The sequence below is a fragment of the Euprymna scolopes genome, chromosome 5 (assembly GCF_053919585.1).
Source record: "Euprymna scolopes isolate OS-2025 chromosome 5, ASM5391958v1, whole genome shotgun sequence".
NCBI classification, from domain to species: domain Eukaryota; kingdom Metazoa; phylum Mollusca; class Cephalopoda; order Sepiida; family Sepiolidae; genus Euprymna; species Euprymna scolopes.
Genome location: NC_136486.1, coordinates 73,974,950 through 74,002,133, shown reverse-complemented (window position 1 = coordinate 74,002,133; position 27,184 = coordinate 73,974,950). Strand labels below are relative to the sequence as shown.

At 24.8% G+C, this 27,184-nt stretch overlaps 1 protein-coding gene across 4 annotated transcripts; it reads left to right on the top strand.

Annotated features, from left to right (window-relative positions):
• The first annotated feature begins 1,074 nt into the window (after nucleotides 1–1,074).
• On the top strand, nucleotides 1,075–27,184 carry LOC145276848 (uncharacterized). 4 transcript variants are annotated; one of them, XM_080128212.1, is made up of 4 exons: nucleotides 1,075–1,153; nucleotides 6,906–6,936; nucleotides 24,098–24,717; nucleotides 26,696–27,184. In XM_080128212.1, exons 3-4 carry the CDS (start codon nucleotides 24,127–24,129, stop codon nucleotides 26,975–26,977), a joined length of 873 nt encoding a protein of 290 aa, XP_079984338.1. In that variant the 5' UTR covers nucleotides 1,075–1,153; nucleotides 6,906–6,936; nucleotides 24,098–24,126; the 3' UTR covers nucleotides 26,978–27,184. The 4 variants fall into 4 exon arrangements, with proteins under 4 accessions (XP_079984338.1, XP_079984337.1, XP_079984340.1 ...); XM_080128211.1 differs by lacking the exon at nucleotides 6,906–6,936 and having other exon boundaries at nucleotides 1,087–1,153; XM_080128214.1 differs by lacking the exon at nucleotides 6,906–6,936 and having other exon boundaries at nucleotides 1,117–1,192.

Below are 27,184 nucleotides of genomic sequence, written 5' to 3'. Positions count from 1 at the left end.
GAATGCTGAATTCTCACCGCCATCTTGGGATGTCCGGGAAGAAGACAATATTCAAAAGGTAACGTGAAACAGAAGTGGGGTGGTCTTTAGTGACTGCTGTCAAGGGCTTCACACCAGAAGTTCCAATCTCCAGCTGAGGTCGAAAAAGAGGACGAGACAAGATCTCCCAAGGTTTTTATAGTTTAATACACCTGCCCCCTAAGGGTGTGGGGGTAGGAGATCACTGCTAGCTAATCCACAGAGCATAAGAGGGACAAGCACCATTAGCAGGAGGAGCTACATAAATAAATTCCAATAACAGACCCCTAAAGTTTAATTTAATTTTTAGTGATAAATTATGGTAAACAAAGTAAATATTCTAGAGTTTACTTGCCTACCACCTTATTAAATACCTATTTGATAAACGTGTATATAAGTCTCTTAGAGAGTTTATCGTTAATATTATAAGATTTACAAAGTTGTACTTTTTGTTTGGCTAGTACTGACTGCTCTTACCTTGTTAATTGTCTGCTCTCCGAAATACTGTTTTATTGTACTTTATTCCAATTTTGACGCAGATTAAAAATACAGATGAAAATCTCACAAGTTTATCAAAATCTTGGATATAAGACTTAAAGGGAAACTATTTAGAAATTCAGATGAATAAAACTTTTGGAACCCAAACTGCTTCAAGAATACTTATTTGTAACATTTTAACTAATTTTCAAATTGGATACCGTACTTTGGGGTAATTACGCCAAATCCAGGGGTAATTGCGCCAACTAAAAAAAAAAAAAGTGCTCTTTATATGCGTTGTTGCTAAAAAGAGCACTTTTAGCTAGTTGGCTCAATTACCCCCCCCCCCAGACTTGGCGCAATTACCCCAAAGTAAAAAAGTAAAAAAAAAACACAAAATTTAAAAAAATGCCTACACAATATTTGAAGACCAAAGTTTTAAAAAATCATTTTCTTTAATAATTACTATCAAATAAATTTTTTGTGAAGAAAGTCAAAATCAAAATTGCAGGTAAAATTTTTAAAAAGGTCAAACTAAACTACTTAAAAAAAGAAAAAAAAAGAAAAAAAAAGGCTAATCTGGCAAGCCAGCGAAGGGAGATAACTCTATGAACTTCCTGTATTTTGTACACGCTGAAAATGAACTAATATGACCACGGTAATGTTTTGTTTTATACTCATGAAATTTTCTAATTTTGTAAGTGAAGATTGATTTAGATTATTAGTATTTTCTTGCTAATTTTCGAAATCTTATCTTTTTGTATACAATTTTACGATAAACATCTCAATTATGTTTAATTTTTAAAAATTCTCTGTAAAAATTTCGTAATTATTCCAAACTATCAAATAAAAAAAAAATAAAATGATGTTTTTAAATTTACATTTTCCTTTTTTTTTTTTTTTTTTTTTTTTGAGCTTAATTTTTTTGCTTTTCTCGATTTTTAACTTTTGGAAGTCTGTAAATATCCGAACATAAAAACATAAATAAAAATAATGGTAAATTTATACAAATACCGTGACAGCGAATTAGTAGAAAAAAATGTACCCTAACCCTAACCCTAACCCAGTTTTCAGATTCGTGTTCAGCACACCGAAACGTAACAGAATACTACGTAAAAGATTTTACTAATTCGCTGTCACGGTGTTTGTATAATAATACCAAAATAATGTATTACTATACACGTAGATTCGAAAAAGTTGTCAAAAAACAAATATATAACAAATGAATGTTGTCAAAGGTAAGTTCCTTTTCTACCCAACTGGATATGTTTTTAGTGTTTTTATTTAATGTAACATGTTTATTCAGCTCAAAAAACATACAGTGTTTACCGATTGGAAAGTTAGAAATGGCGCCCGACTCTCTCTTTGACACGGTAAGTTTGGGCAAACGAGTTAAAAAAAAAAAAAAAAAAACTAGACTAATTATCCAATCAATACGAAATTTTCAGCGATTATTAAGAGAAGACGAACTTTATAACAGTGTACTTATTTTTCATAAACGATATTTATATATATATATATACTTATATATATATTTTTTTGCTTACAACTCCACCCTTATTTTGAGGGAGTTCCAAATATGCTTAAAATGATCATCTGAAACTGAACAAAACATTGTCTTCTTGTAAGGGACAGGATTATAGATTTTTTTTTTTTTTTTTTTTTTTTACAGTGATCACCACTTATCAAGGCCCGGAAGCCACTCAGGGATAAGGGTTATTGCAAGTACATTACGTTAGTGTGGAGATTTGATGAAGTGTTTACTTAAGGGGGCGGTTCATTAGGAATTTGTTAACATTGGACTTGAAGACATCCAAGTTGTAGTCCGGTGGGAAGCAGGCAGATGGAACAGAGTTCCACAGGCGTGCAGTTCTAAGAAAGAAGCTTTGTTCATGGAATCCGCGTTTTGATTTAGGCACAGATATAGTAGGGGAAATTTTTCACAGTGGATTCAGCTAGACGGGTGTTTTTCGTGAAAGATTGACGAGGGGGGACCAGAGATTGGAGTTCAGACGAGCACCTGCCATGGAAATAACGATAAAACAAGGATAGGCTTGCAACGTCTCTTCTGTGGGAGAGAGGTTGCAGGGTAGAGAAAAGGGCATCCCCCACTAAGCCACGAAGTCTATTTTGTACTCTGTCAAGGCAGGATAGGCTGTTTTTAGCAGCTCCTGCCCAGATATGGCAGCAGTATTCCATCCTTGGACGTACTTGGCTTTTATATAGATGGAGAATTGCATCAGTAGTGAGATATCTTCTGAAGCGGTAGAAGGATCCCACCATCTTTCCAGCGACCTAGTCAACAGACTTGATGTACGTGTTCCATTTCAGATCAGGAGTAAAGGTCAAACCCAGAAGCTTGTCAAAACACGGGGCCTCACCCAGACGAGAGCCATCCATCACAATTGATACCAGATGGGGATCAGAGCGTTGATGATGTAAGGATAGGAGTTTGGTTTTGGATGCATTAAAGGTAACCAGCCACATCTTCCCCCACTGAACCACGCACTCGAGATCAGAGGAGAGAGAATCAGAGAGAACTTTGTCGTTTACAGCCTTTGATGTGTTGCCGTAGATGGTCGTGTCATCAGCATAGATGTCAACGAATGATTTAAGTATGTGTTTAGGGAGGTCATTGATGTAGATCAGGAAGAGAGTTGGGCCTAGGATTGAACCCCTGAGGGACTCCAGAATTTATATTGCAGGCCTCCGATTTTTGTCCATCTACCAGTACTCTTATGAGCCTATGAGATTAAAAAAAATTTAAAAAACTTGTTTTTTGACGTTTGAGTATCAGAAATTCGATTGTGCTTAATTATTCCGCTTTTGAGTTTTGAAGTGTGAAATTCAGTGAATATGTTAAGTAAAATAATTTAAGTTAAGCAAAACAAAAAAATTTTTTTTTTAATATTTATATGAAAAATGTCATTTTAAAATCTTTGATAAATAAATTAACAATTTTTTTTTAGCGAGCCGAATAATGCATGACCATTATTAAACAGGGAATGCTTTGAAGAATCGGTACAAAAAAAAATCGATAAATATTGTGTTAAAAATATCATCATTTTTTCGATCCCATTTGAAAACGTTTGCCGCCTTTCGACTACGCGCTGAAATAATTTTTTTATTCTGCTTTAAATTGCCCCCTCCCCCAATTTGGGGAGCCTGATCCCCACAACATACACATTAAAAACCAAACTCGTACAAATGGTCACACATCTGGTACTGGCCAGCCTTCGCGTTAATAATACATTGAAATTTTTGTCATTGAAAAATAATTATTTTTTGGCCTGTTTGGTCTTCCATAGTTTGCTTTTTATTAAGTACAAATGTAAACATTGTCTCAAATCGACGCAAAGTAACTGGTTGTCTATATGTATAAGTGGAATTATTTGAAATCCAGGTAGTTATATTATAATATTTTTGCATATTCTCATAGAAAATCACCCTAAATCTTAGTTAGACAAGAAATAAACAAATTAATTCTTTCAAAAACTTTTTTTTCTTTTTTTTTTTAACTATTTATATACGTTTTTGTGCAAGACAAAAAATGTCAAGTTAACTTTTGGGGAAATTTTAACGTTTAAAATTTAATTAAAAATAGAAAAAGTTTTACATTATTCTGCTTTCTATATGATAAAATTTAGGGTTTTATCTTTCTGGAAAAAAAAAGTTACTCAGAAATAATGGATTTTAATAAATGTAATTTCATTTTAAAAAGCAACAACAACTTGATTTTTCGGCCATTTTTGGCGGTGTCTATAAAAAAATATTTTTTTTAACTTTCTTATTTGAAAGATTCCTACGCGATGTGATACAACACCACACTACGCCTGTTCGCACACGAACGTATTATGTAAGAAAAACACTACCGAAGGTGGTGAAATGGCACAAAATAGTCCCAAGGTCTAGGGGTTCATACCATGCAAACGGTAAATTTGCAGCGACTTTGATTATTAGATTCGTTGTCAGCGACCTCGAATACCCCTAAAAAATCAAATTAGAGTGGTCAGTGTTCTAGTGTGGCGTAAGGTAACATTTACCTTTTTTTTTTAATTCCTTTTTCTAAACTTACTGAGAGAGTCGGGCACTATTTTTAATTTTCCAATACATCGGTAAACACTGTATGTTTTTTGAGCTGAATAAACATGTTACATTAAATAAAAACACAAAAAAACATATTCAGTTAGGTAGAAAAGTAACTTATCTTGCCTTTGATAACATTTATTTTTTCTATATTTATTTTACAGTAATACAAACCCATTCCGAAAGCCGTTCTTAACATGGGGAATTTAGAGGGGAAGGGTTCCAAAAGGCTTTTTATTATTTTCAACCTCCTTGTAATCAACTTCTTAAAGGTAGATCTTTAGTTGGTCCCTCAATGCACTTTCATCAAAAGTTATATTTTATGAAATTTGTGTTTTCATAATGTACAAAAAATGCCTGATATGGTTTTAACTGAAAATGTCAATCATGATCGAAAAAAAAGGGGGGGGGGCAGATTTGCCGTTTAGTTGTACAAATATCCTCAAACCAGGTAATCACTAAAAGGGACACTTAAAGGTCGACACCGGTATCTTAGCAGAAGCGTTTTTTTTTTTTTTTTGACATGTTTCACAAACTTTAAATGGGTAAAATATAATCACATAATTATTGAAAATGTGATCATCATGTTAGAAAACTTTAATTTAAATTAACCACGTTGTTTAAAAAAATAATGCAAGATGAAGTTTTAAAATGATTAAATATATTTTATTTTATATTTTAGCATTAAAAATATTGAACAATAAAAATAAAATTTTGGGTACTTCTGTATTTTTTGGTACTGTGCTACATGGAGAGGTGTTTTGTAGCTATTCTGTGATTCCATCTTACAATTAAAAAAAAATATATATATATATATATATATATATTAATTTAACCTGAAAAAAATATTTGAAAATAGCGTGGTACCAAAAATGCATAAGCACCAAATTTTTGTTTAATTTTACAGTAGATATTGTTCTCAGATGCATATGATGACAGATTGTACCGCGCTATTTTTATATAGTTGTTTTTTTTGTTTTGTTTTTTGTTTTTCTTTTGTTTCCAGTTTAAATTCAAGTTTCACAATACTTTTTTTTTTTTTTTTTTTTAAATTGTAAGGTTGAAGTACAGAATAGTTACAAAACACCCTCACCTCACTAAGAATGTTTTTAAAAATAATAACCTTATTATTTCAGCACGGCACCAAAAATACATAAGTACCCAAATTTTCATTTAATTGTTCAATGTTTTTAATTTTAAATTATAAAATAAAATATATTTAATCATTTTAAAACTTCATCTTGCATTATTTTTTTAATTTGTTAAACAAAGTGGTTAATTTTAATTAAATTTAATCACATGATTATATTTTCAATTTTAAAGTTTGTGAAAGATGTAAAAAATAGGTTTTGCTAAGATACTGGTGTCGACCTTTATGAGTCCCTTTTAGTGATTACCTGGTTCAAGAATATTTGTACAACTAAACAGCAGATCTGCCAAAAAATGCAGTATGTATATTTTTTTGTGGTATTTTTAAGTTAAATTCAGTTTACACAGTATCTTTTTAAGTGTTGATTAAAATCAAGGGCGGAGTTGTACAACCATCACTCCCATGCATAATTTCTATACTGATAGGTTTTTTGAAATTTTTTTCGCTGGATTATTATTGATTGGACACTAATTAACCAGATGAAAAAAAAAAATCATTTCGACATTTGAAGGGGATGCTCACTTTTTAGTTACAATGTTCTGGTAAATCGGTCACCCATTTTTTTTTCTTTTTCTAAATACGGAAGTGTCTTCGGGAGATATGAAATGATCCCATGTTGACGAAGCAATGTATCGGGAGGCATACAATATGAAAATTGACAACGAGATGGAAAATTATGAAACATTTCTCTAGCATGTTAGTGAAATTTATAATACTTAAAAAATTAAAAAAAAGTTTTGGAAAAGAACTCTCACCTTTCATAAAAACAGATAAATTATTGTAAAGAAACACCCACAAACTCACCTTTCATAAAAACAAATGGTGCTAATGCACTTACTGATCCACGCTATTTTTTAAATCGTATTTCCAAGTTTAATTAGTTTTATGATACGTTTTTTTATTCAATTGTAAGGTTTGAAGAACAGAATAGGTACAAAACACCCTCCCCTCCTCATGTTAAGAATGGCTTTTTAAATAACGTTATTATTTCAGCATCGATCAATAAGTGCATGAGTACCAAACAAATTATTAAAAAAAAAAAACACCCACAAACTCACTTTTCAATACCAAAAACTAAATAAGTTAAAAAAAAAAAACAAAAAAACTCGAAACTTTATTTTCATAAAAACACAATAAAAAACAAGTCATGTTCATTCTATCTTTTTTCTTTCAGAAACAAAAAATATTTCTGACTTACAAATGCGGTAGGCTCATGTCATTTTTACTTTCTATGGTTTTGGTATACCCGCGTTTTTATTGGTTACAAAATGGGTGACTGATTTACTAGAACATAACTAAAAAGTGAGCACCCCTTTCAAATATCGAAATGATTTTTTTTTCCATTTTTTTTTTTTCATAATCTGGTTAATTAGTGTCCAATCAATAATAATCCAGTGAAAAAATTTCAAAAAACCTATCAGTATACAAATTATGCAGGGGGTGATGGTTGTACAACTCAATTCCGCCAAATCAAGTTCTGACCTTCGGCAGATTTACACTCTTCATCAGCTGATGAATGCTTTGGAAAAATCACTTATTAAAGTTTATCAATTTTAAAATATTCTGTTGCGGACGTGTACAATGCGCGCCCCACTTATATTCTTTTCTCTTTTTTTCTTTTCTTTTCCCAGCGGTGGACACTAATCTACCAGATTATCAAAAGCAAAAAAAGTCAATATTTGAAAGTTGTTAATTACAACGTTCTATAGATGCTTCCAACATGTGCCACAGTCCCCACCCCGCATATGTAACTGTAATTTAATTTAATATTATCATCCTAGCTTTTTTATCATTTAAAAGAAGCTTCAAATAAACTGCTAATATATTTTTTAAAACTTTTTACAGCCTACAAAAATAATGAAAATGCGAGACTAAAATCGTGTTTACATTATCGACGCTTGAAAACACTGATCCTATGTAGTGATGTTTTTAAAGCTGTAAACATACCCATGTTATAAAAATCAAATAATAGTCATATTTTCCTGAAATTTTCGATATTTAGTCATTATTAAATAAACTTACATAATAGAAGTAGGTTTCGTTAAATATAATAGAGGATTTTTTTATTTAGGTGTTCTAACTCCCCCCTATATTTCATGTCATGAAAACTAAACAAAATAAATATAGGTCCATAAAAATTTCAACATTTTTTTAAAGCTGAAAAAATCAAATAATTAAAAAATAATTTTTTCTCAGTAATATAATTATTTGAATTACAACAAAAAACAGAATTCTAAAAAAATTATTATTTTTAAAAAGCTTTAAATGATATTAAATTCAAATATTACGCGGTATGAAGTTTAAACAAAGATTTTTTTTGTAACAGGTTTCCAATATTAAAAATATATATTCTCATGTTTCCAATATGGAGGATTGATTTAGTAATTAAAAACTGAGTGCCCATTTCAAATGTCCAAATATTGGCTTTTTTTACTGTTTTTGATAATCTGGTAGATTAGTGTTCAATCGATAATAATCCAATGAAAAAATTGAAAAAAAAAAAAGAAATGCAAAGAAAAAAAAATTATAAAAGGGGTGTACACATCTGCCTGTTCTGTTATTCTGTACCCCACCCCAAATAAAACAGCCAAATTCGTTTGCCTATTTTAAAACTGGTAAACATTAATCAGAAGTGACTTTTCCAAGGCATTCATTGTGAAGCACAATGATCAACTGACGAAGAATGTAAACAAAGACATTTGGGACTTGATTTTAACCAAATTATTGGGTGAAAGTACAGATGTTATGTGGTAGGTCGATTCAATGATCTTTCCCTGGGTGGTTAGTTCTTACACATCTCATGTCTGAGACACTCCCCTTTTTGAGAGTAGATCCCTTTCAGACCATCTTCTTCTGTTGATGTTCTCAATTCAACTCAGACTATTTTCTCAGCTAACTAGAACACATGATCACATACACATACTTCCGGGTCAGCTATCAAACTCTTCTAGTGGAATTGATCGGTCACCGAGGTTGATGTGACTTCGACATTTTTTAGTAATATATCAAAACATAGCTCACACCTCCCTGTTCACCACACCAGTCAGCTAGATCGATAAATAGATAAAAAGATCGATAGATACACATAGATATATAGATAGATTGATAGACAGATAAATAACAAATAATTTCTTCTGTTCCACCTACTACATAACACAGAAAAATTAACAAAGCTCCCTCCCCTTGTTGAAAATGAATAAAGGTATTATTTCAGCATGGTCTGTAAACTGCAGAAGTACAAAAAAAATAAAAAGATTATGAACAAATAATTAACTACTATCAGCCGTATTCCTGCTTCTAACTGCCAGTTACAATCAATTTTTTTCTTTTTAGTTTATTTCTTTTATTTTGTTACCTTCCAAAAATACTGATGAATTTTTCAAACATTAAAGACGTCTCTTTACTTGATTCAAATATTTTTTTTGCTTTATTTTTTTTATACATACAGTTGATACAGAAAAAAATGTAAAGAAGCTGTTCTGTTTAGCTTGTATATATAATTGTTTTGTAATGTTTTTTAAGTAAATATGTATATATAATTGTTTTGTAATGTTTTTTAAGTAAATATGTATATATAATTTTAAGTAAATATGTATATATAATTGTTTTGTAATGTTTTTTAAGTAAATATGTATATATAATTGTTTTGTAATGTTTTTTAAGTAAATATGTATATATAATTGTTTTGTAATGTTTTTTAAGTAAATATGTATATATAATTGTTTTGTAATGTTTTTTTAAGTAAATATGTATATATAATTGTTTTGTAATGTTTTTTTTAAGTAAATATGTATATATAATTGTTTTGTAATGTTTTTTAAGTAAATATGTATATATAATTTTAAGTAAATATGTATATATAATTGTTTTGTAATGTTTTTTAAGTAAATATGTATATATAATTTTAAGTAAATATGTATATATAATTGTTTTGTAATGTTTTTTAAGTAAAAAAAATAATATTCATAATTCATATCATTTGGATTCTCCAGACTACTGTTTTCATGTTGAGTGTTATTTTCACAATGTTTCGATCGATGTAACCTACGATCTTCTTCAGGTGTATCTTATTGAACTTAAGAATCTTTTTGTCAAACTCGGGACCTGCACAGAATTTTGCACAGAACTTTATTTAATCCATAGGGTAGCATACTCTCATTCTGTCAGCCATTACTGGATAGAAATCTTAAGTAATACGCAATTGTATTTTGAACCTTCAATCTCCAGAAGAGTGTAACGTACGACTGAACTGGAAGAGTGTAACGTACGACTGAATTTTACCAAGTACTTTGCTCATTACGCTACAGGTTGTGGACAATTCTAGTATGAACTTTAGGAGCTTTAAACTTTGTTTCTGGATGTCATCATATTTTGTGTTAACTTCTATACTATGTCTACTTAATTATCACGCAACATATGAGTCATTTTACTCTCCACTGTTCTTTTTTTGTCTATGATTTTTACTTCATCCCATAAAGGTAGATAGTTTCCTTTTTCCCTCTGTGTATGGATCAGCCATACTTGACTTTTCAATCTCTCCCCGCACTACGGCTTTTTAATGTTCTTCTCACCATACTTTTAGTGGACGACATGTTTCACCTTTGTATAGTTTTCCAAATTTACATGGGATCTCATATACACATTTGTTAGTCATGACTTCTTTTTTTTTAAATACGAAAATGGAAATACTTTGAAAAACTCTACCAAAAACTGACAAGAATGACTAACTGCCTCACATTCTTAAGATGCTATGATCTTAAGCTAGTGCTACCAGACTGAACCTTGAAACTACCAGTCAGTTCCAGGAAAACACAAAGGATCACGACAAGTAGGGCATAACGTCGTCCAAGACATACTCCGCAATAGCTGATGGAAGAAGCATCAATTACAAACCAAAATGTGAAATGACTTCGCCTCCTTCCTGGAAAATATATCACTCACTGATGACAAAATCTTCATTCACAAATAATTGGATATATCATATAAGAAAAAACTTAAGAAGATCAAATTTCACCAAATAAAGAAATTGGAAAATCTGAAAAGCAAGAATGTAAGACTCCATGTCCACCATTTGCCAACAAGAGTCATTATCAACAAAAATAAACTTCAGCTAACTCCCTCTGAGGAGTCAGGGCTAATCAAAGGTCTCAACTTCATCGCAACACTCCAGCAGACTCCATACTTAGATATGATAGCTTCAATAGAGGAGACAGCCTTGGATATAAATGCAAGGCACAAGGAGATGAGCTAAAGTAAAAAGCACCTGAGAATTCAAAGCCTTCAAAATTTAAAAAATGGAAAGTGTATTGACTATCAAGTCACTATGCAATGATGATAATATCATAATGCTACCAGTGTTAATGGATAAAGCAAAATATTCCAAGAAATTGGCAAATCTAATAGGATCTGGTGTCTACAGTAAGAATCCGCCTTTGAAAACAAAAAGGAAGCTGTCACAGATCCTCAGTAAGATCAATGATCTAATACTACCTGCAAAATTCAAACAGCTAATTCAGCATTACAGCAAGCTACCAGTTATAATATTGCATTAAGGCTCATTGTCAGCATCCAAGGTTCAGCATGCCATCAATTGAACCAATTCCTGGTAGATATAATCACAGACAAACCTCCATCATATGCTAAGAATTCAGTTCACTTTGTGGAAATAATCAACAATGCTCTCATTCATTCCAACCAGATTGTGAGTTGAGATGCAGTGAGTCTGTTCACGAAAGTATCAATTGTGGTATAGAATAAGCTGACTTCAGAAACTTTGTTGTAGGAATGCACGTGTATCCCGATTGACAATATAATAGAAATGTTAACTTTTTGCGTAGAAACTAAATACTTGGTGATAGGATCACCATTAAAGCCAACAATGTGGTTGTGAAATGTGGATATTTTTTTATGAAAAACAACAAACAATTATATATTAAGCTCATACTAATCAGTTGTCCTTTTCTTTTAGATAGAATTATTTTTTATATGCATAGTGATAGACAATATTTTTTATATGCATAGTGATAGACAATATTTTTTATATGCATAGTGATAGACAATATTTTTTATATGCATAGTGATAGAATTATTTTTTATATGCATAGTGATAGACAATATTTTTTATATGCATAGTGATAGACAATATTTTTTATATGCATAGTGATAGACAATATTTTTTATATGCATAGTGATAGAATTATTTTTTATATGCATAGTGATAGACAATATTTTTTATATGCATAGTGATAGACAATATTTTTATATGCATAGTGATAGACAATATTTTTTATATGCATAGTGATAGACAATATTTTTTATATGCATAGTGATAGACAATATTTTTTATATGCATAGTGATAGAATTATTTTTTATATGCATAGTGATAGACAATATTTTTTATATGCATAGTGATAGACAATATTTTTTATATGCATAGTGATAGACAATATTTTTTATATGCATAGTGATAGACAATATTTTTTATATGCATAGTGATAGACAATATTTTTTATATGCATAGTGATAGAATTATTTTTTATATGCATAGTGATAGACAATATTTTTTATATGCATAGTGATAGACAATATTTTTTATATGCATAGTGATAGACAATATTTTTTATATGCATAGTGATAGACAATATTTTTTATATGCATAGTGATAGACAATTATTTTTTATATGCATAGTGATAGACAATATTTTTTATATGCATAGTGATAGAATTATTTTTTATATGCATAGTGATAGACAATATTTTTTATATGCATAGTGATAGACAATATTTTTTATATGCATAGTGATAGAATTATTTTTTATATGCATAGTGATAGACAATATTTTTTATATGCATAGTGATAGACAATATTTTTTATATGCATAGTGATAGACAATATTTTTTATATGCATAGTGATAGAATTATTTTTTATATGCATAGTGATAGACAATATTTTTTATATGCATAGTGATAGACAATATTTTTTATATGCATAGTGATAGACAATATTTTTTATATGCATAGTGATAGACAATTATTTTTTATATGCATAGTGATAGACAATATTTTATATATGCATAGTGATAGACAATATTTTTTATATGCATAGTGATAGACAATTATTTTTTATATGCATAATGATAGACAATATTTTTTATATGCATAGTGATAGACAATATTTTTTATATGCATAGTGATAGACAATATTTTTTATATGCATAGTGATAGAATTATTTTTTATATGCATAGTGATAGACAATATTTTTTATATGCATAGTGATAGACAATATTTTTTATATGCATAGTGATAGACAATATTTTTTATATGCATAGTGATAGACAATATTTTTTATATGCATAGTGATAGACAATATTTTTTATATGCATAGTGATAGACAATATTTTATATGCATAGTGATAGACAATATTTTTTATATGCATAGTGATAGACAATATTTTTTATATGCATAGTGATAGACAATATTTTATATGCAGAGTGATAGACAATATTTTTTATATGCATAGTGATAGACAATATTTTTTATATGCATAGTGATAGACAATTATTTTTTATATGCATAATGATAGACAATATTTTTTATATGCATAGTGATAGACAATTATTGTTTATATGCATAGTGATAGACAATCATTTTTTATATGCATAGTGATAGACAATTATTTTTTATATGCATAGTGATAGACAATATTTTTTATATGCATAATGATAGACAATATTTTTTATATGCATAGTGATAGACAATATTTTTTATATGCATAGTGATAGACAATATTTTTTATATGCATAGTGATAGACAATTATTTTTTATATGCATAGTGATAGACAATATTTTATATGCAGAGTGATAGACAATATTTTTTATATGCATAGTGATAGACAATATTTTTTATATGCATAATGATAGACAATATTTTTTATATGCATAGTGATAGACAATATTTTTTATATGCATAGTGATAGACAATTATTTTTTATATGCATAATGATAGACAATATTTTTTATATGCATAGTGATAGACAATATTTTTTATATGCATAGTGATAGACAATATTTTTTATATGCATAGTGATAGACAATATTTTTTATATGCATAGTGATAGACAATTATTTTTTATATGCATAGTGATAGACAATATTTTTTATATGCATAGTGATAGACAATATTTTTTATATGCATAGTGATAGACAATATTTTTTATATGCATAGTGATAGACAATTATTTTTTATATGCATAATGATAGACAATATTTTTTATATGCATAGTGATAGACAATTATTGTTTATATGCATAGTGATAGACAATCATTTTTTATATGCATAGTGATAGACAATTATTTTTTATATGCATAGTGATAGACAATATTTTTTATATGCATAATGATAGACAATATTTTTTATATGCATAGTGATAGACAATATTTTTTATATGCATAGTGATAGACAATATTTTTTATATGCATAGTGATAGACAATTATTTTTTATATGCATAGTGATAGACAATATTTTTTATATGCATAATGATAGACAATATTTTTTATATGCATAGTGATAGACAATATTTTTTATATGCATAGTGATAGACAATATTTTTTATATGCATAATGATAGACAATATTTTTTATATGCATAGTGATAGACAATATTTTTTATATGCATAGTGATAGACAATTATTTTTTATATGCATAGTGATAGACAATTATTTTTTATATGCATAGTGATAGACAATATTTTTTATATGCATAATGATAGACAATATTTTTTATATGCATAGTGATAGACAATATTTTTTATATGCAGAGTGATAGACAATATTTTTTATATGCATAGTGATAGACAATTATTTTTTATATGCATAGTGATAGACAATATTTTTTATATGCATAGTGATAGACAATATTTTTTATATGCATAGTGATAGACAATATTTTTTATATGCATAATGATAGACAATATTTTTTATATGCATAGTGATAGACAATATTTTTTATATGCATAGTGATAGACAATTATTTTTTATATGCATAATGATAGACAATATTTTTTATATGCATAGTGATAGACAATATTTTTTATATGCATAGTGATAGACAATTATTTTTTATATGCATAGTGATAGACAATTATTTTTTATATGCATAGTGATAGACAATTATTTTTTATATGCATAGTGATAGACAATATTTTTTATATGCATAGTGATAGACAATATTTTTTATATGCATAGTGATAGACAATTATTTTTTATATGCATAATGATAGACAATATTTTTTATATGCATAGTGATAGACAATTATTGTTTATATGCATAGTGATAGACAATCATTTTTTATATGCATAGTGATAGACAATTATTTTTTATATGCATAGTGATAGACAATATTTTTTATATGCATAATGATAGACAATATTTTTTATATGCATAGTGATAGACAATATTTTTTATATGCATAGTGATAGACAATATTTTTTATATGCATAGTGATAGACAATTATTTTTTATATGCATAGTGATAGACAATATTTTTTATATGCATAGTGATAGACAATATTTTTTATATGCATAGTGATAGACAATATTTTTTATATGCATAGTGATAGACAATTATTTTTTATATGCATAGTGATAGACAATTATTTTTTATATGCATAGTGATAGACAATATTTTTTATATGCATAGTGATAGACAATATTTTTTATATGCATAGTGATAGACAATTATTTTTTATATGCATAGTGATAGACAATATTTTTTATATGCATAGTGATAGACAATTATTTTTTATATGCATAATGATAGACAATATTTTTTATATGCATAGTGATAGACAATTATTTTTTATATGCATAGTGATAGACAATATTTTTTATATGCATAGTGATAGACAATATTTTTTATATGCATAATGATAGACAATTATTTTTTATATGCATAGTGATAGACAATATTTTTTATATGCATAATGATAGACAATATTTTTTATATGCATAGTGATAGACAATATTTTTTATATGCATAGTGATAGACAATTATTTTTTATATGCATAGTGATAGACAATATTTTTATATGCATAGTGATAGACAATTATTTTTTATATGCATAGTGATAGACAATTATTTTTTATATGCATAGTGATAGACAATTATTTTTTATATGCATAGTGATAGACAATTATTTTTTATATGCATAGTGATAGACAATTATTTTTTATATGCATAGTGATAGACAATTATTTTTTATATGCATAGTGATAGACAATTATTTTTTATATGCATAGTGATAGACAATTATTTTTTATATGCATAGTGATAGACAATTATTTTTTATATGCATAGTGATAGACAATATTTTTTTATATGCATAGTGATAGACAATTAGTTTTTATATGCATAGTGATAGAAAATTTTTTTTTTATATGCATAGTGATAGACAATATATTTTGATATGTATAGTGATAGACAATATTTTTTTATATGCATAGTGATAGACAATTATTTTTTATATGCATAGTGATAGACAATATTTTTTATATGCATAGTGATAGACAATATTTTTTATATGCATAGTGATAGACAATTATTTTTTATATGCATAGTGATAGACAATATTGTGCATGCTTAATTTGAAAAACAGCAACATTCTTTTTTAAGCAAAAAAATTTGCTTGTCACCAAAAAATAACAACCTTACATGAAGTAACCTGAAAAAAAAACTGTTAATGACATAAGAAAAAGAATTGTAAAATATTATTAAAAAAAAAACTGTTAATGACATAAGAAAAAGAATTGTAAAAAAATATGAAAAAAAAACAAACTGTTAATGACATAAGAAAAAGAATTGTAAAAAATTATGAAAAAAAAACTTAATGACATAAGAAAAAAATTGTAAAAAATTATGAAAAAAAACTGTTAATGACATAAGAAAAAGAATTGTAAAAAAATATGAAAAAAAAAACTGTTAATGACATAAGAAAAAGAATTGTAAGAAATTATAAAAAAAAACTGTTAATGACATAAGAAAAAGAATTGTAAAAAATTATAAAAAAAAAACTGTTAATGACATAAGAAAAAGAATTGTAAAAAAATATGAAAAAAAACAAACTGTTAATGACATAAGAAAAAGAATTGTAAAATATTATTAAAAAAAAAAACTGTTAATGACATAAGAAAAAGAATTGTAAAAAATTATAAAAAAAACTGTTAATGACATAAGAAAAAGAATTGTAAAAAAATATGAAAAAAAAAACTGTTAATGACATAAGAAAAAGAATTGTAAAATATTATTAAAAAAAAAAACTGTTAATGACATAAGAAAAAGAATTGTAAAAAAATATGAAAAAAAACAAACTGTTAATGACATAAGAAAAAGAATTGTAAGAAATTATAAAAAAAAACTGTTAATGACATAAGAAAAAGAATTGTAAAAAATTATAAAAAAAAAACTGTTAATGACATAAGAAAAAGAATTGTAAAAAAATATGAAAAAAAACAAACTGTTAATGACATAAGAAAAAGAATTGTTAAAAATTATAAAAAAAACTGTTAATGACATAAAAAAAAGAATTGTTAAAAATTATTAAAAAAAAACTGTTAATGACATAAGAAAAAGAATTGTTAAAAATTATTAAAAAAACTGTTAATGACATAAAAAAAAGAATTGTAAAATAATATGAAAAAAACAAACTGTTAATGACATAAGAAAAAGAATTGTTAAAAATTATAAAAAAAACTGTTAATGACATAAGAAAAAGAATTGTAAAAAATTATAAAAAAAACTGTAAATGACATAAGAAAAAGAATTGTAAAAAATTATAAAAAAAACTGTTAATGACATAAGAAAAAGAATTGTAAAAAATATAAAAATCTGTTAATGACATGAGAAAAAGAATTGTAAAAAATATAAAAAAAACTTAATGTCATAAGAAAAAGAATTGTAAAAAATTATGAAAAAAAAACTTAATGACATAAGAAAAAGAATTGTAAAAAATTATGAAAAAAAAACTTAATGACATAAGAAAAAGAATTGTAAAAAATTATGAAAAAAAAACTTAATGACATAAGAAAAAGAATTGTAAAAAATTATAAAAAAAAAACTTAATGACATAAGAAAAAGAATTGTAAAAAATTATGAAAAAAAAACTTAATGACATAAGAAAAAGAATTGTAAAAAATTATAAAAAAAAAACTGTTAATGACATAAGAAAAAGAATTGTAAAAAATTATGAAAAAAAAACTTAATGACATAAGAAAAAGAATTGTAAAAAATTATAAAAAAAAAACTTAATGACATAAGAAAAAGAATTGTAAAAAATTATAAAAAAAAAACTTAATGACATAAGAAAAAGAATTGTAAAAAATTATAAAAAAAAACAAACTGTTAATGACATAAGAAAAAGAATTGTAAAAAATTATGAAAAAAAAACTTAATGACATAAGAAAAAAATTGTAAAAAATTATGAAAAAAAAACTTAATGACATAAGAAAAAGAATTGTAAAAAATTATGAAAAAAAAACTTAATGACATAAGAAAAAGAATTGTAAAAAATTATGAAAAAAAAACTTAATGACATAAGAAAAAGAATTGTAAAAAATTATAAAAAAAAACTTAATGACATAAGAAAAAGAATTGTAAAAAATTATAAAAAAAAACAAACTGTTAATGACATAAGAAAAAGAATTGTAAAAAATTATGAAAAAAAAACTTAATGACATAAGAAAAAGAATTGTAAAAAATTATGAAAAAAAAACTTAATGACATAAGAAAAAGAATTGTAAAAAATTATAAAAAAAAAACTTAATGACATAAGAAAAAGAATTGTAAAAAATTATAAAAAAAAAACTTAATGACATACGAAAAAGAATTGTAAAAAATTATAAAAAAAAACAAACTGTTAATGACATAAGAAAAAGAATTGTAAAAAATTATGAAAAAAAAACTTAATGACATAAGAAAAAGAATTGTAAAAAATTATGAAAAAAAAACTTAATGTCATAAGAAAAAGAATTGTAAAAAATTATGAAAAAAAAACTTAATGACATAAGAAAAAGAATTGTAAAAAATTATGAAAAAAAAAACTTAATGACATAAGAAAAAGAATTGTAAAAAATTATAAAAAAAAAAAACTGTTAATGACATAAGAAAAAGAATTGTAAAAAATTATGAAAAAAAAACTTAATGACATAAGAAAAAGAATTGTAAAAAATTATGAAAAAAAAACTTAATGACATAAGAAAAAGAATTGTAAAAAATTATGAAAAAAAAACTTAATGACATAAGAAAAAGAATTGTAAAAAATTATAAAAAAAAACTTAATGACATAAGAAAAAGAATTGTAAAAAATTATAAAAAAAAACAAACTGTTAATGACATAAGAAAAAGAATTGTAAAAAATTATGAAAAAAAAACTTAATGACATAAGAAAAAGAATTGTAAAAAATTATGAAAAAAAAACTTAATGACATAAGAAAAAGAATTGTAAAAAATTATAAAAAAAAAACTTAATGACATAAGAAAAAGAATTGTAAAAAATTATAAAAAAAAAACTTAATGACATACGAAAAAGAATTGTAAAAAATTATAAAAAAAAACAAACTGTTAATGACATAAGAAAAAGAATTGTAAAAAATTATGAAAAAAAAACTTAATGACATAAGAAAAAGAATTGTAAAAAATTATGAAAAAAAAACTTAATGTCATAAGAAAAAGAATTGTAAAAAATTATGAAAAAAAAACTTAATGACATAAGAAAAAGAATTGTAAAAAATTATGAAAAAAAAAACTTAATGACATAAGAAAAAGAATTGTAAAAAATTATAAAAAAAAACAAACTGTTAATGACATAAGAAAAAGAATTGTAAAAAATTATGAAAAAAAAACTTAATGACATAAGAAAAAGAATTGTAAAAAATTATGAAAAAAAAACTTAATGACATAAGAAAAAGAATTGTAAAAAATTATAAAAAAAAACTTAATGACATAAGAAAAAGAATTGTAAAAAATTATAAAAAAAAACAAACTGTTAATGACATAAGAAAAAGAATTGTAAAAAATTATGAAAAAAAAACTTAATGACATAAGAAAAAGAATTGTAAAAAATTATAAAAAAAAAACTTAATGACATAAGAAAAAGAATTGTAAAAAATTATAAAAAAAAACAAACTGTTAATGACATAAGAAAACGAATTGTAAAAAATTATGAAAAAAAAACTTAATGTCATAAGAAAAAGAATTGTAAAAAATTATGAAAAAAAAACTTAATGACATAAGAAAAAGAATTGTAAAAAATTATGAAAAAAAAAACTTAATGACATAAGAAAAAGAATTGTAAAAAATTATAAAAAAAAAACTGTTAATGACATAAGAAAAAGAATTGTAAAAAATTATGAAAAAAAAACTTAATGACATAAGAAAAAGAATTGTAAAAAATTATGAAAAAAAAACTTAATGACATAAGAAAAAGAATTGTAAAAAATTATAAAAAAAAACTTAATGACATAAGAAAAAGAATTGTAAAAAATTATAAAAAAAAACAAACTGTTAATGACATAAGAAAAAGAATTGTAAAAAATTATGAAAAAAAAACTTAATGACATAAGAAAAAGAATTGTAAAAAATTATAAAAAAAAAACTTAATGACATAAGAAAAAGAATTGTAAAAAATTATAAAAAAAAACAAACTGTTAATGACATAAGAAAAAGAATTGTAAAAAATTATGAAAAAAAAACTTAATGACATAAGAAAAAGAATTGTAAAAAATTATAAAAAAAAAACTTAATGACATAAGAAAAAGAATTGTAAAAAATTATAAAAAAAAACAAACTGTTAATGACATAAGAAAAAGAATTGTAAAAAATTATGAAAAAAAAACTTAATGACATAAGAAAAAGAATTGTAAAAAATTATGAAAAAAAAACTTAATGACATAAGAAAAAGAATTGTAAAAAATTATGAAAAAAAAACTTAATGACATAAGAAAAAGAATTGTAAAAAATTATAAAAAAAAAAACTGTTAATGACATAAGAAAAAGAATTGTAAAAAATTATGAAAAAAAAACTTAATGACATAAGAAAAAGAATTGTAAAAAATTATGAAAAAAAAACTTAATGACATAAGAAAAAGAATTGTAAAAAATTATAAAAAAAAAACTTAATGACATAAGAAAAAGAATTGTAAAAAATTATAAAAAAAAACAAACTGTTAATGACATAAGAAAAAGAATTGTAAAAAATTATGAAAAAAAAACTTAATGACATAAGAAAAAGAATTGTAAAAAATTATAAAAAAAAAACTTAATGACATAAGAAAAAGAATTGTAAAAAATTATAAAAAAAAACAAACTGTTAATGACATAAGAAAAAGAATTGTAAAAAATTATAAAAAAAAAACTTAATGACATAAGAAAAAGAATTGTAAAAAATTATAAAAAAAAACAAACTGTTAATGACATAAGAAAAAGAATTGTAAAAAATTATAAAAAAAAAACTTAATGACATAAGAAAAAGAATTGTAAAAAATTATAAAAAAAAACTTAATGACATAAGAAAAAGAATTGTAAAAAATTATAAAAAAAAACAAACTGTTAATGACATAAGAAAAAGAATTGTAAAAAATTATAAAAAAAAAACTTAATGACATAAGAAAAAGAATTGTAAAAAATTATAAAAAAAAACAAACTGTTAATGACATAAGAAAAAGAATTGTAAAAAATTATAAAAAAAAAACTTAATGACATAAGAAAAAGAATTGTAAAAAATTATAAAAAAAAACTTAATGACATAAGAAAAAGAATTGTAAAAAATTATTTAAAAAAAACTTAATGACATAAGAAAAAGAATTGTAAAAAATTATAAAAAAAAAACTTAATGACATAAGAAAAAGAATTGTAAAAAATTATGAAAAAAAAACTTAATGACATAAGAAAAAGAATTGTAAAAAATTATGAAAAAAAAACTTAATGACATAAGAAAAAGAATTGTAAAAAATTATAAAAAAAAAACTTAATGACATAAGAAAAAGAATTGTAAAAAATTATGAAAAAAAAACTTAATGACATAAGAAAAAGAATTGTAAAAAATTATGAAAAAAAAACTTAATGACATAAGAAAAAGAATTGTAAAAAATTATAAAAAAAAAACTTAATGACATAAGAAAAAGAATTGTAAAAAATTATAAAAAAAAACAAACTGTTAATGACATAAGAAAAAGAATTGTAAAAAATTATGAAAAAAAAACTTAATGACATAAGAAAAAGAATTGTAAAAAATTATGAAAAAAAAACTTAATGACATAAGAAAAAGAATTGTAAAAAATTATAAAAAAAAACAAACTGTTAATGACATAAGAAAAAGAATTGTAAAAAATTATGAAAAAAAAACTTAATGACATAAGAAAAAGAATTGTAAAAAATTATAAAAAAAAAACTTAATGACATAAGAAAAAGAATTGTAAAAAATTATAAAAAAAAACAAACTGTTAATGACATAAGAAAAAGAATTGTAAAAAATTATAAAAAAAAAACTTAATGACATAAGAAAAAGAATTGTAAAAAATTATAAAAAAAAACAAACTGTTAATGACATAAGAAAAAGAATTGTAAAAAATTATGAAAAAAAACTTAATGACATAAGAAAAAGAATTGTAAAAAATTATAAAAAAAAAACTTAATGACATAAGAAAAAGAATTGTAAAAAATTATAAAAAAAAACAAACTGTTAATGACATAAGAAAAAGAATTGTAAAAAATTATGAAAAAAAAACTTAATGACATAAGAAAAAGAATTGTAAAAAATTATGAAAAAAAAACTTAATGACATAAGAAAAAGAATTGTAAAAAATTATAAAAAAAAACAAACTGTTAATGACATAAGAAAAAGAATTGTAAAAAATTATGAAAAAAAAACTTAATGACATAAGAAAAAGAATTGTAAAAAATTATAAAAAAAAAACTTAATGACATAAGAAAAAGAATTGTAAAAAATTATAAAAAAAAACAAACTGTTAATGACATAAGAAAAAGAATTGTAAAAAATTATAAAAAAAAAACTTAATGACATAAGAAAAAGAATTGTAAAAAATTATAAAAAAAAAACTGTTAATGACATAAGAAAAAGAATTGTAAAAAATTATGAAAAAAAAACTTAATGACATAAGAAAAAGAATTGTAAAAAATTATGAAAAAAAAACTTAATGACATAAGAAAAAGAATTGTAAAAACTTATAAAAAAAAACAAACTGTTAATGACATAAGAAAAAGAATTGTAAAAAATTATGAAAAAAAAACTTAATGACATAAGAAAAAGAATTGTAAAAAATTATAAAAAAAAAACTTAATGACATAAGAAAAAGAATTGTAAAAAATTATAAAAAAAAACAAACTGTTAATGACATAAGAAAAAGAATTGTAAAAAATTATGAAAAAAAAACTTAATGACATAAGAAAAAGAATTGTAAAAAATTATGAAAAAAAAACTTAATGACATAAGAAAAAGAATTGTAAAAAATTATAAAAAAAAACAAACTGTTAATGACATAAGAAAAAGAATTGTAAAAAATTATGAAAAAAAAACTTAATGACATAAGAAAAAGAATTGTAAAAAATTATAAAAAAAAAACTTAATGACATAAGAAAAAGAATTGTAAAAAATTATAAAAAAAAACAAACTGTTAATGACATAAGAAAAAGAATTGTAAAAAATTATAAAAAAAAAACTTAATGACATAAGAAAAAGAATTGTAAAAAATTATAAAAAAAAAACTTAATGACATAAGAAAAAGAATTGTAAAAAATTATAAAAAAAAAACTGTTAATGACATAAGAAAAAGAATTGTAAAAAATTATAAAAAAAAACAAACTGTTAATGACATAAGAAAAAGAATTGTAAAAAATTATGAAAAAAAAACTTAATGACATAAGAAAAAGAATTGTAAAAAATTATATAAAAAAAAAAACTGTTAATGACATAAGAAAAAGAATTGTAAAAAATTATAAAAAAAAAAAACTGTTAATGACATAAGAAAAAGAATTGTAAAAAATTATGAAAAAAAAAAAACCAAACTTAATGACATAAGAAAAAGAATTGTAAAAAATTATGAAGACAAACAGTTAATTTTTTTGCATCGAAATTTTATCAGAATAATCTCCAAAATATATGAGATGTTGAAGGGAAACTCCCTACAGTTACCATATTCACAATTTAAACTCGGCTTATGATAGTTTAATTTAACAGCCATGTTGTTGATATTGCAGTTCTTTCTCTGAATGTAAATCTGAGGTAAAACATTTTCTTTCATTTTCTTCATATTTTTCTGACTGATTATTTTTTTTAATCTCTTTTCTTTCAGAATAAAAAGTATTTTTGCTAATTTTCAAAATGGAAATAAAAGTAAAACCAAGATCAGCAGAATGGTTTGAGGCCCGCAAGAAAGTTTCTTTGACTGTTTCCAAATTTGGAGAAGCTCTTGGCTTTGGTAAAGGGAAGCCTTATGATTTTCTTGTTTCTTTAGTGTCAGGCGAGGAAATCTATAAGCAAGATGATGATGCATCAGAAAACCAAAGTGGACTTGGTAAAATTGTGAGGGAAGCCTATGAATTATTAACGGGTTTTAAGATAAATGACACTGGATTTTGGATTCCACATGAAAGTAGTATGTTATATGGCTATGTTGGTGCTTCTCCTGATGCTTTGGTTTGCCAAGGAAGTGGTTTGTCATGGCAAATAGGCCTGGCAGAATTTGAAGTTCTTGCTCATAAACTTTATTCAGGGGATAATTTAATTAAAGGTATTCCTCGTGGATACATGGCTCAAATTCAAGGTCAGATGGCAATCTGTAGAATGAAATGGTGTGATTGTATGGCTGTGTGTGTCAAAACAAAAGAAATCCTGTTGAAAAGAGTTAAATTTTCACCGGAATATTGGAAACATGTTTCTTTGGAGTTAATCAATTTCTGTCAAATTCTCAAGGTAAGTAATTTTTCTTTTGAAATCTTTTGGAAAGTTATTCCTAACTTGCTATGAATGTTTTGTTGGTTTTTATTTTTTGCAAAATCTAGAAGTGAGTCATTTTTTTTTTTAAATTGTTGATTCTTTGTAAAATTATGTGAAAAAATGTCCTATCAATTTGGACCAATTAAAATTCAGCATCTAGTAATTCATCTTTTTTTTTTTTTGTAGAGATTTTCATAATCTTTCAATAATAATTTAATAATTGTGATTTATAGCATTTCTCTTCGTTTTTATAGATGGTAATCTTTACAAAAAATAGATAATTATTAATAATGACACAAGGATTTTAATATTTTATTGTTTCGGGCATTTTCATTTTTTTAATTCAATTCTTTAAATTTCCTTCATTAAAAAACACTTGAACACTGCAACAAAAAACATGCTGGTCTTCTTTTAAAATTAAAAAATATACATAATCTAATCATAATAATTTATAAGTAGGATTTAAAAAATTATTTCTGATTAGACCCAAACATTTGATTAAAAGAAAGTAATAAGTTGATGTTTAATTATCAAATTAACATATAGGTTCATAACATTCATACACACAAAATCTTTTCAACTTATAAACAAAAAGTCCCCCCTCTCCCTTAAGAAAACAAAGAGAAAAAATATTGGATGCTTTTCAGTTTTCTTTGTCACATTTAGGTTGAATAAACCTCAGATATCTAAAAATGATTTTTATAACATACATACCATCCTTCTGCCATTCACACAGTATATGAGATAGGTAAGAAAAAAATGTTTGTTAGCAGAGTCTATGAACTATATACTTTCACAATATGAGTATTAAAAATAAAAATGTATAATTTTAATTTCTGTGTGTTGATAACGTTTATTAATCATCATAAAATATCAAGAATAATAACTTTTTACATTAACAACTGAATTATGAAGCTACTTTAAATGTTAATCTCTGTAGCAAATACAACAATCTTGGTCCATATCATACTGACTTGTCTTTATATGGTAGATATATAATAGATTACTAGTGCAATTGTGATAATTTATTGGCTTGTCAGGAGTCAGGAGTTTATGTTACCAATGTATTTGTTTTAGTCATTTCTCTAATAAAGGGTATTTGCTAAATGAAATGCAAACCAATTTCAAAAGAAATTTTGAATCATCTAAATCAAATGCTTCTTGCCACATATGAAAAATATAAAATCATAAAAATAATTTTATTCAACCCATGAATTCTGTGGATATTGGTTTGCTTCAAACACGTAGATAACTGAATAATATATAAAGGGGGAAAATGCACGAGAAGACACCAGTAAAAATAGGAACATATAAACGGCACTCCAAAAGTAATGCCTCCTGTTGTTTTATTCTGCCTGAATGGATTAGATGGGAATTGCAAATTACATTGTTATAATGATGACCTGAAAGTTTCATCTCTCTATTGCAGATATTGATGGTGTGAGACTCTAAGAAAGCAACCCTTGTCCTGAACATGCGTCAAAAGCAGAGATGTGTCATGGAATTCCTGGCAGAAATGGATTGAAAATGGTGATAACTATGTAGAAAAATAAATTCTGGAACATAAAAGGTTGTTCATTTTAATGGTACCATTCCTGTCTTAGTAGCTTCATAGCTCTTCAACATTTTGAGTTAAAAAAAAAATAGGAGGCTTTACTTTTGGGACAGCACTCATATGACAAAGCGCACTCCAGATGTCCATGCACAACCATTGTTCATCATTGGCAAAAGTGCATTAAGAAAGGTGGTGACTATGTAGAAAAATAAATTCTGGAGCACAATAGGTTGCTTGTTTTTATGATACCACTCCTGTCTTCATAGCTCTTCAACTTTTTGAATTAAAAATAATAGGAGGTTTTACTTTTGGAACAACACCATATTAGTGAAATAAAATTTCTTTTTAAAAAAGATTGTTTCTGAATGCTATACCTTAATTAATTTTTTTTTTTTCCAGGAAGCAGAACTCCGGAAACAATGTGATAAAGATCCATTTGATTTTGATGCAGCAAATAATCTTCAGTTACAAACGCCCTCCACAAATATTATTGCAGCAGAAGTAAATATTGTAGTTACGGACATGTTACAGACAGGACCAGATAATAAATTTCTTGGTCCTTCACGAGTTTGGATGCCCTTTGAGTTACTGATGGGTGCAGCATATGATCTACCACCGTCTCTAAAAATGTATGGTGACCGTATCATTGATCGAATCGACAAAGCAAAACGATGGAAATAAGTTTGAACTTTTCAATTTTAAAATAATACTCCCAACTACCTCGATGACAAACATTTGGACTTTTCAATCAATTACCAAATTATCAAAGTAAATGAAAAACATAAAAAAAAAACTCAAATTAAACAACGTTGTTAAAAATGATAGCTTTTACAATGTGAATAGTCTCCCCTTTTTATTTTAATAAACTTTAACATAAAAACACTAAAA

Coding starts and splice junctions, on each gene's coding strand:
- LOC145276848 (XM_080128212.1), top strand. CDS start 24,127: ATGGAAATAAAAGTAAAACCAAGATCAGCAGAATGGTTTGAGGCCCGC. Junction 24,718..26,695: donor ATTTCTGTCAAATTCTCAAG/GTAAGTAATTTT, acceptor TTTTTTTTCCAG/GAAGCAGAACTCCGGAAACA.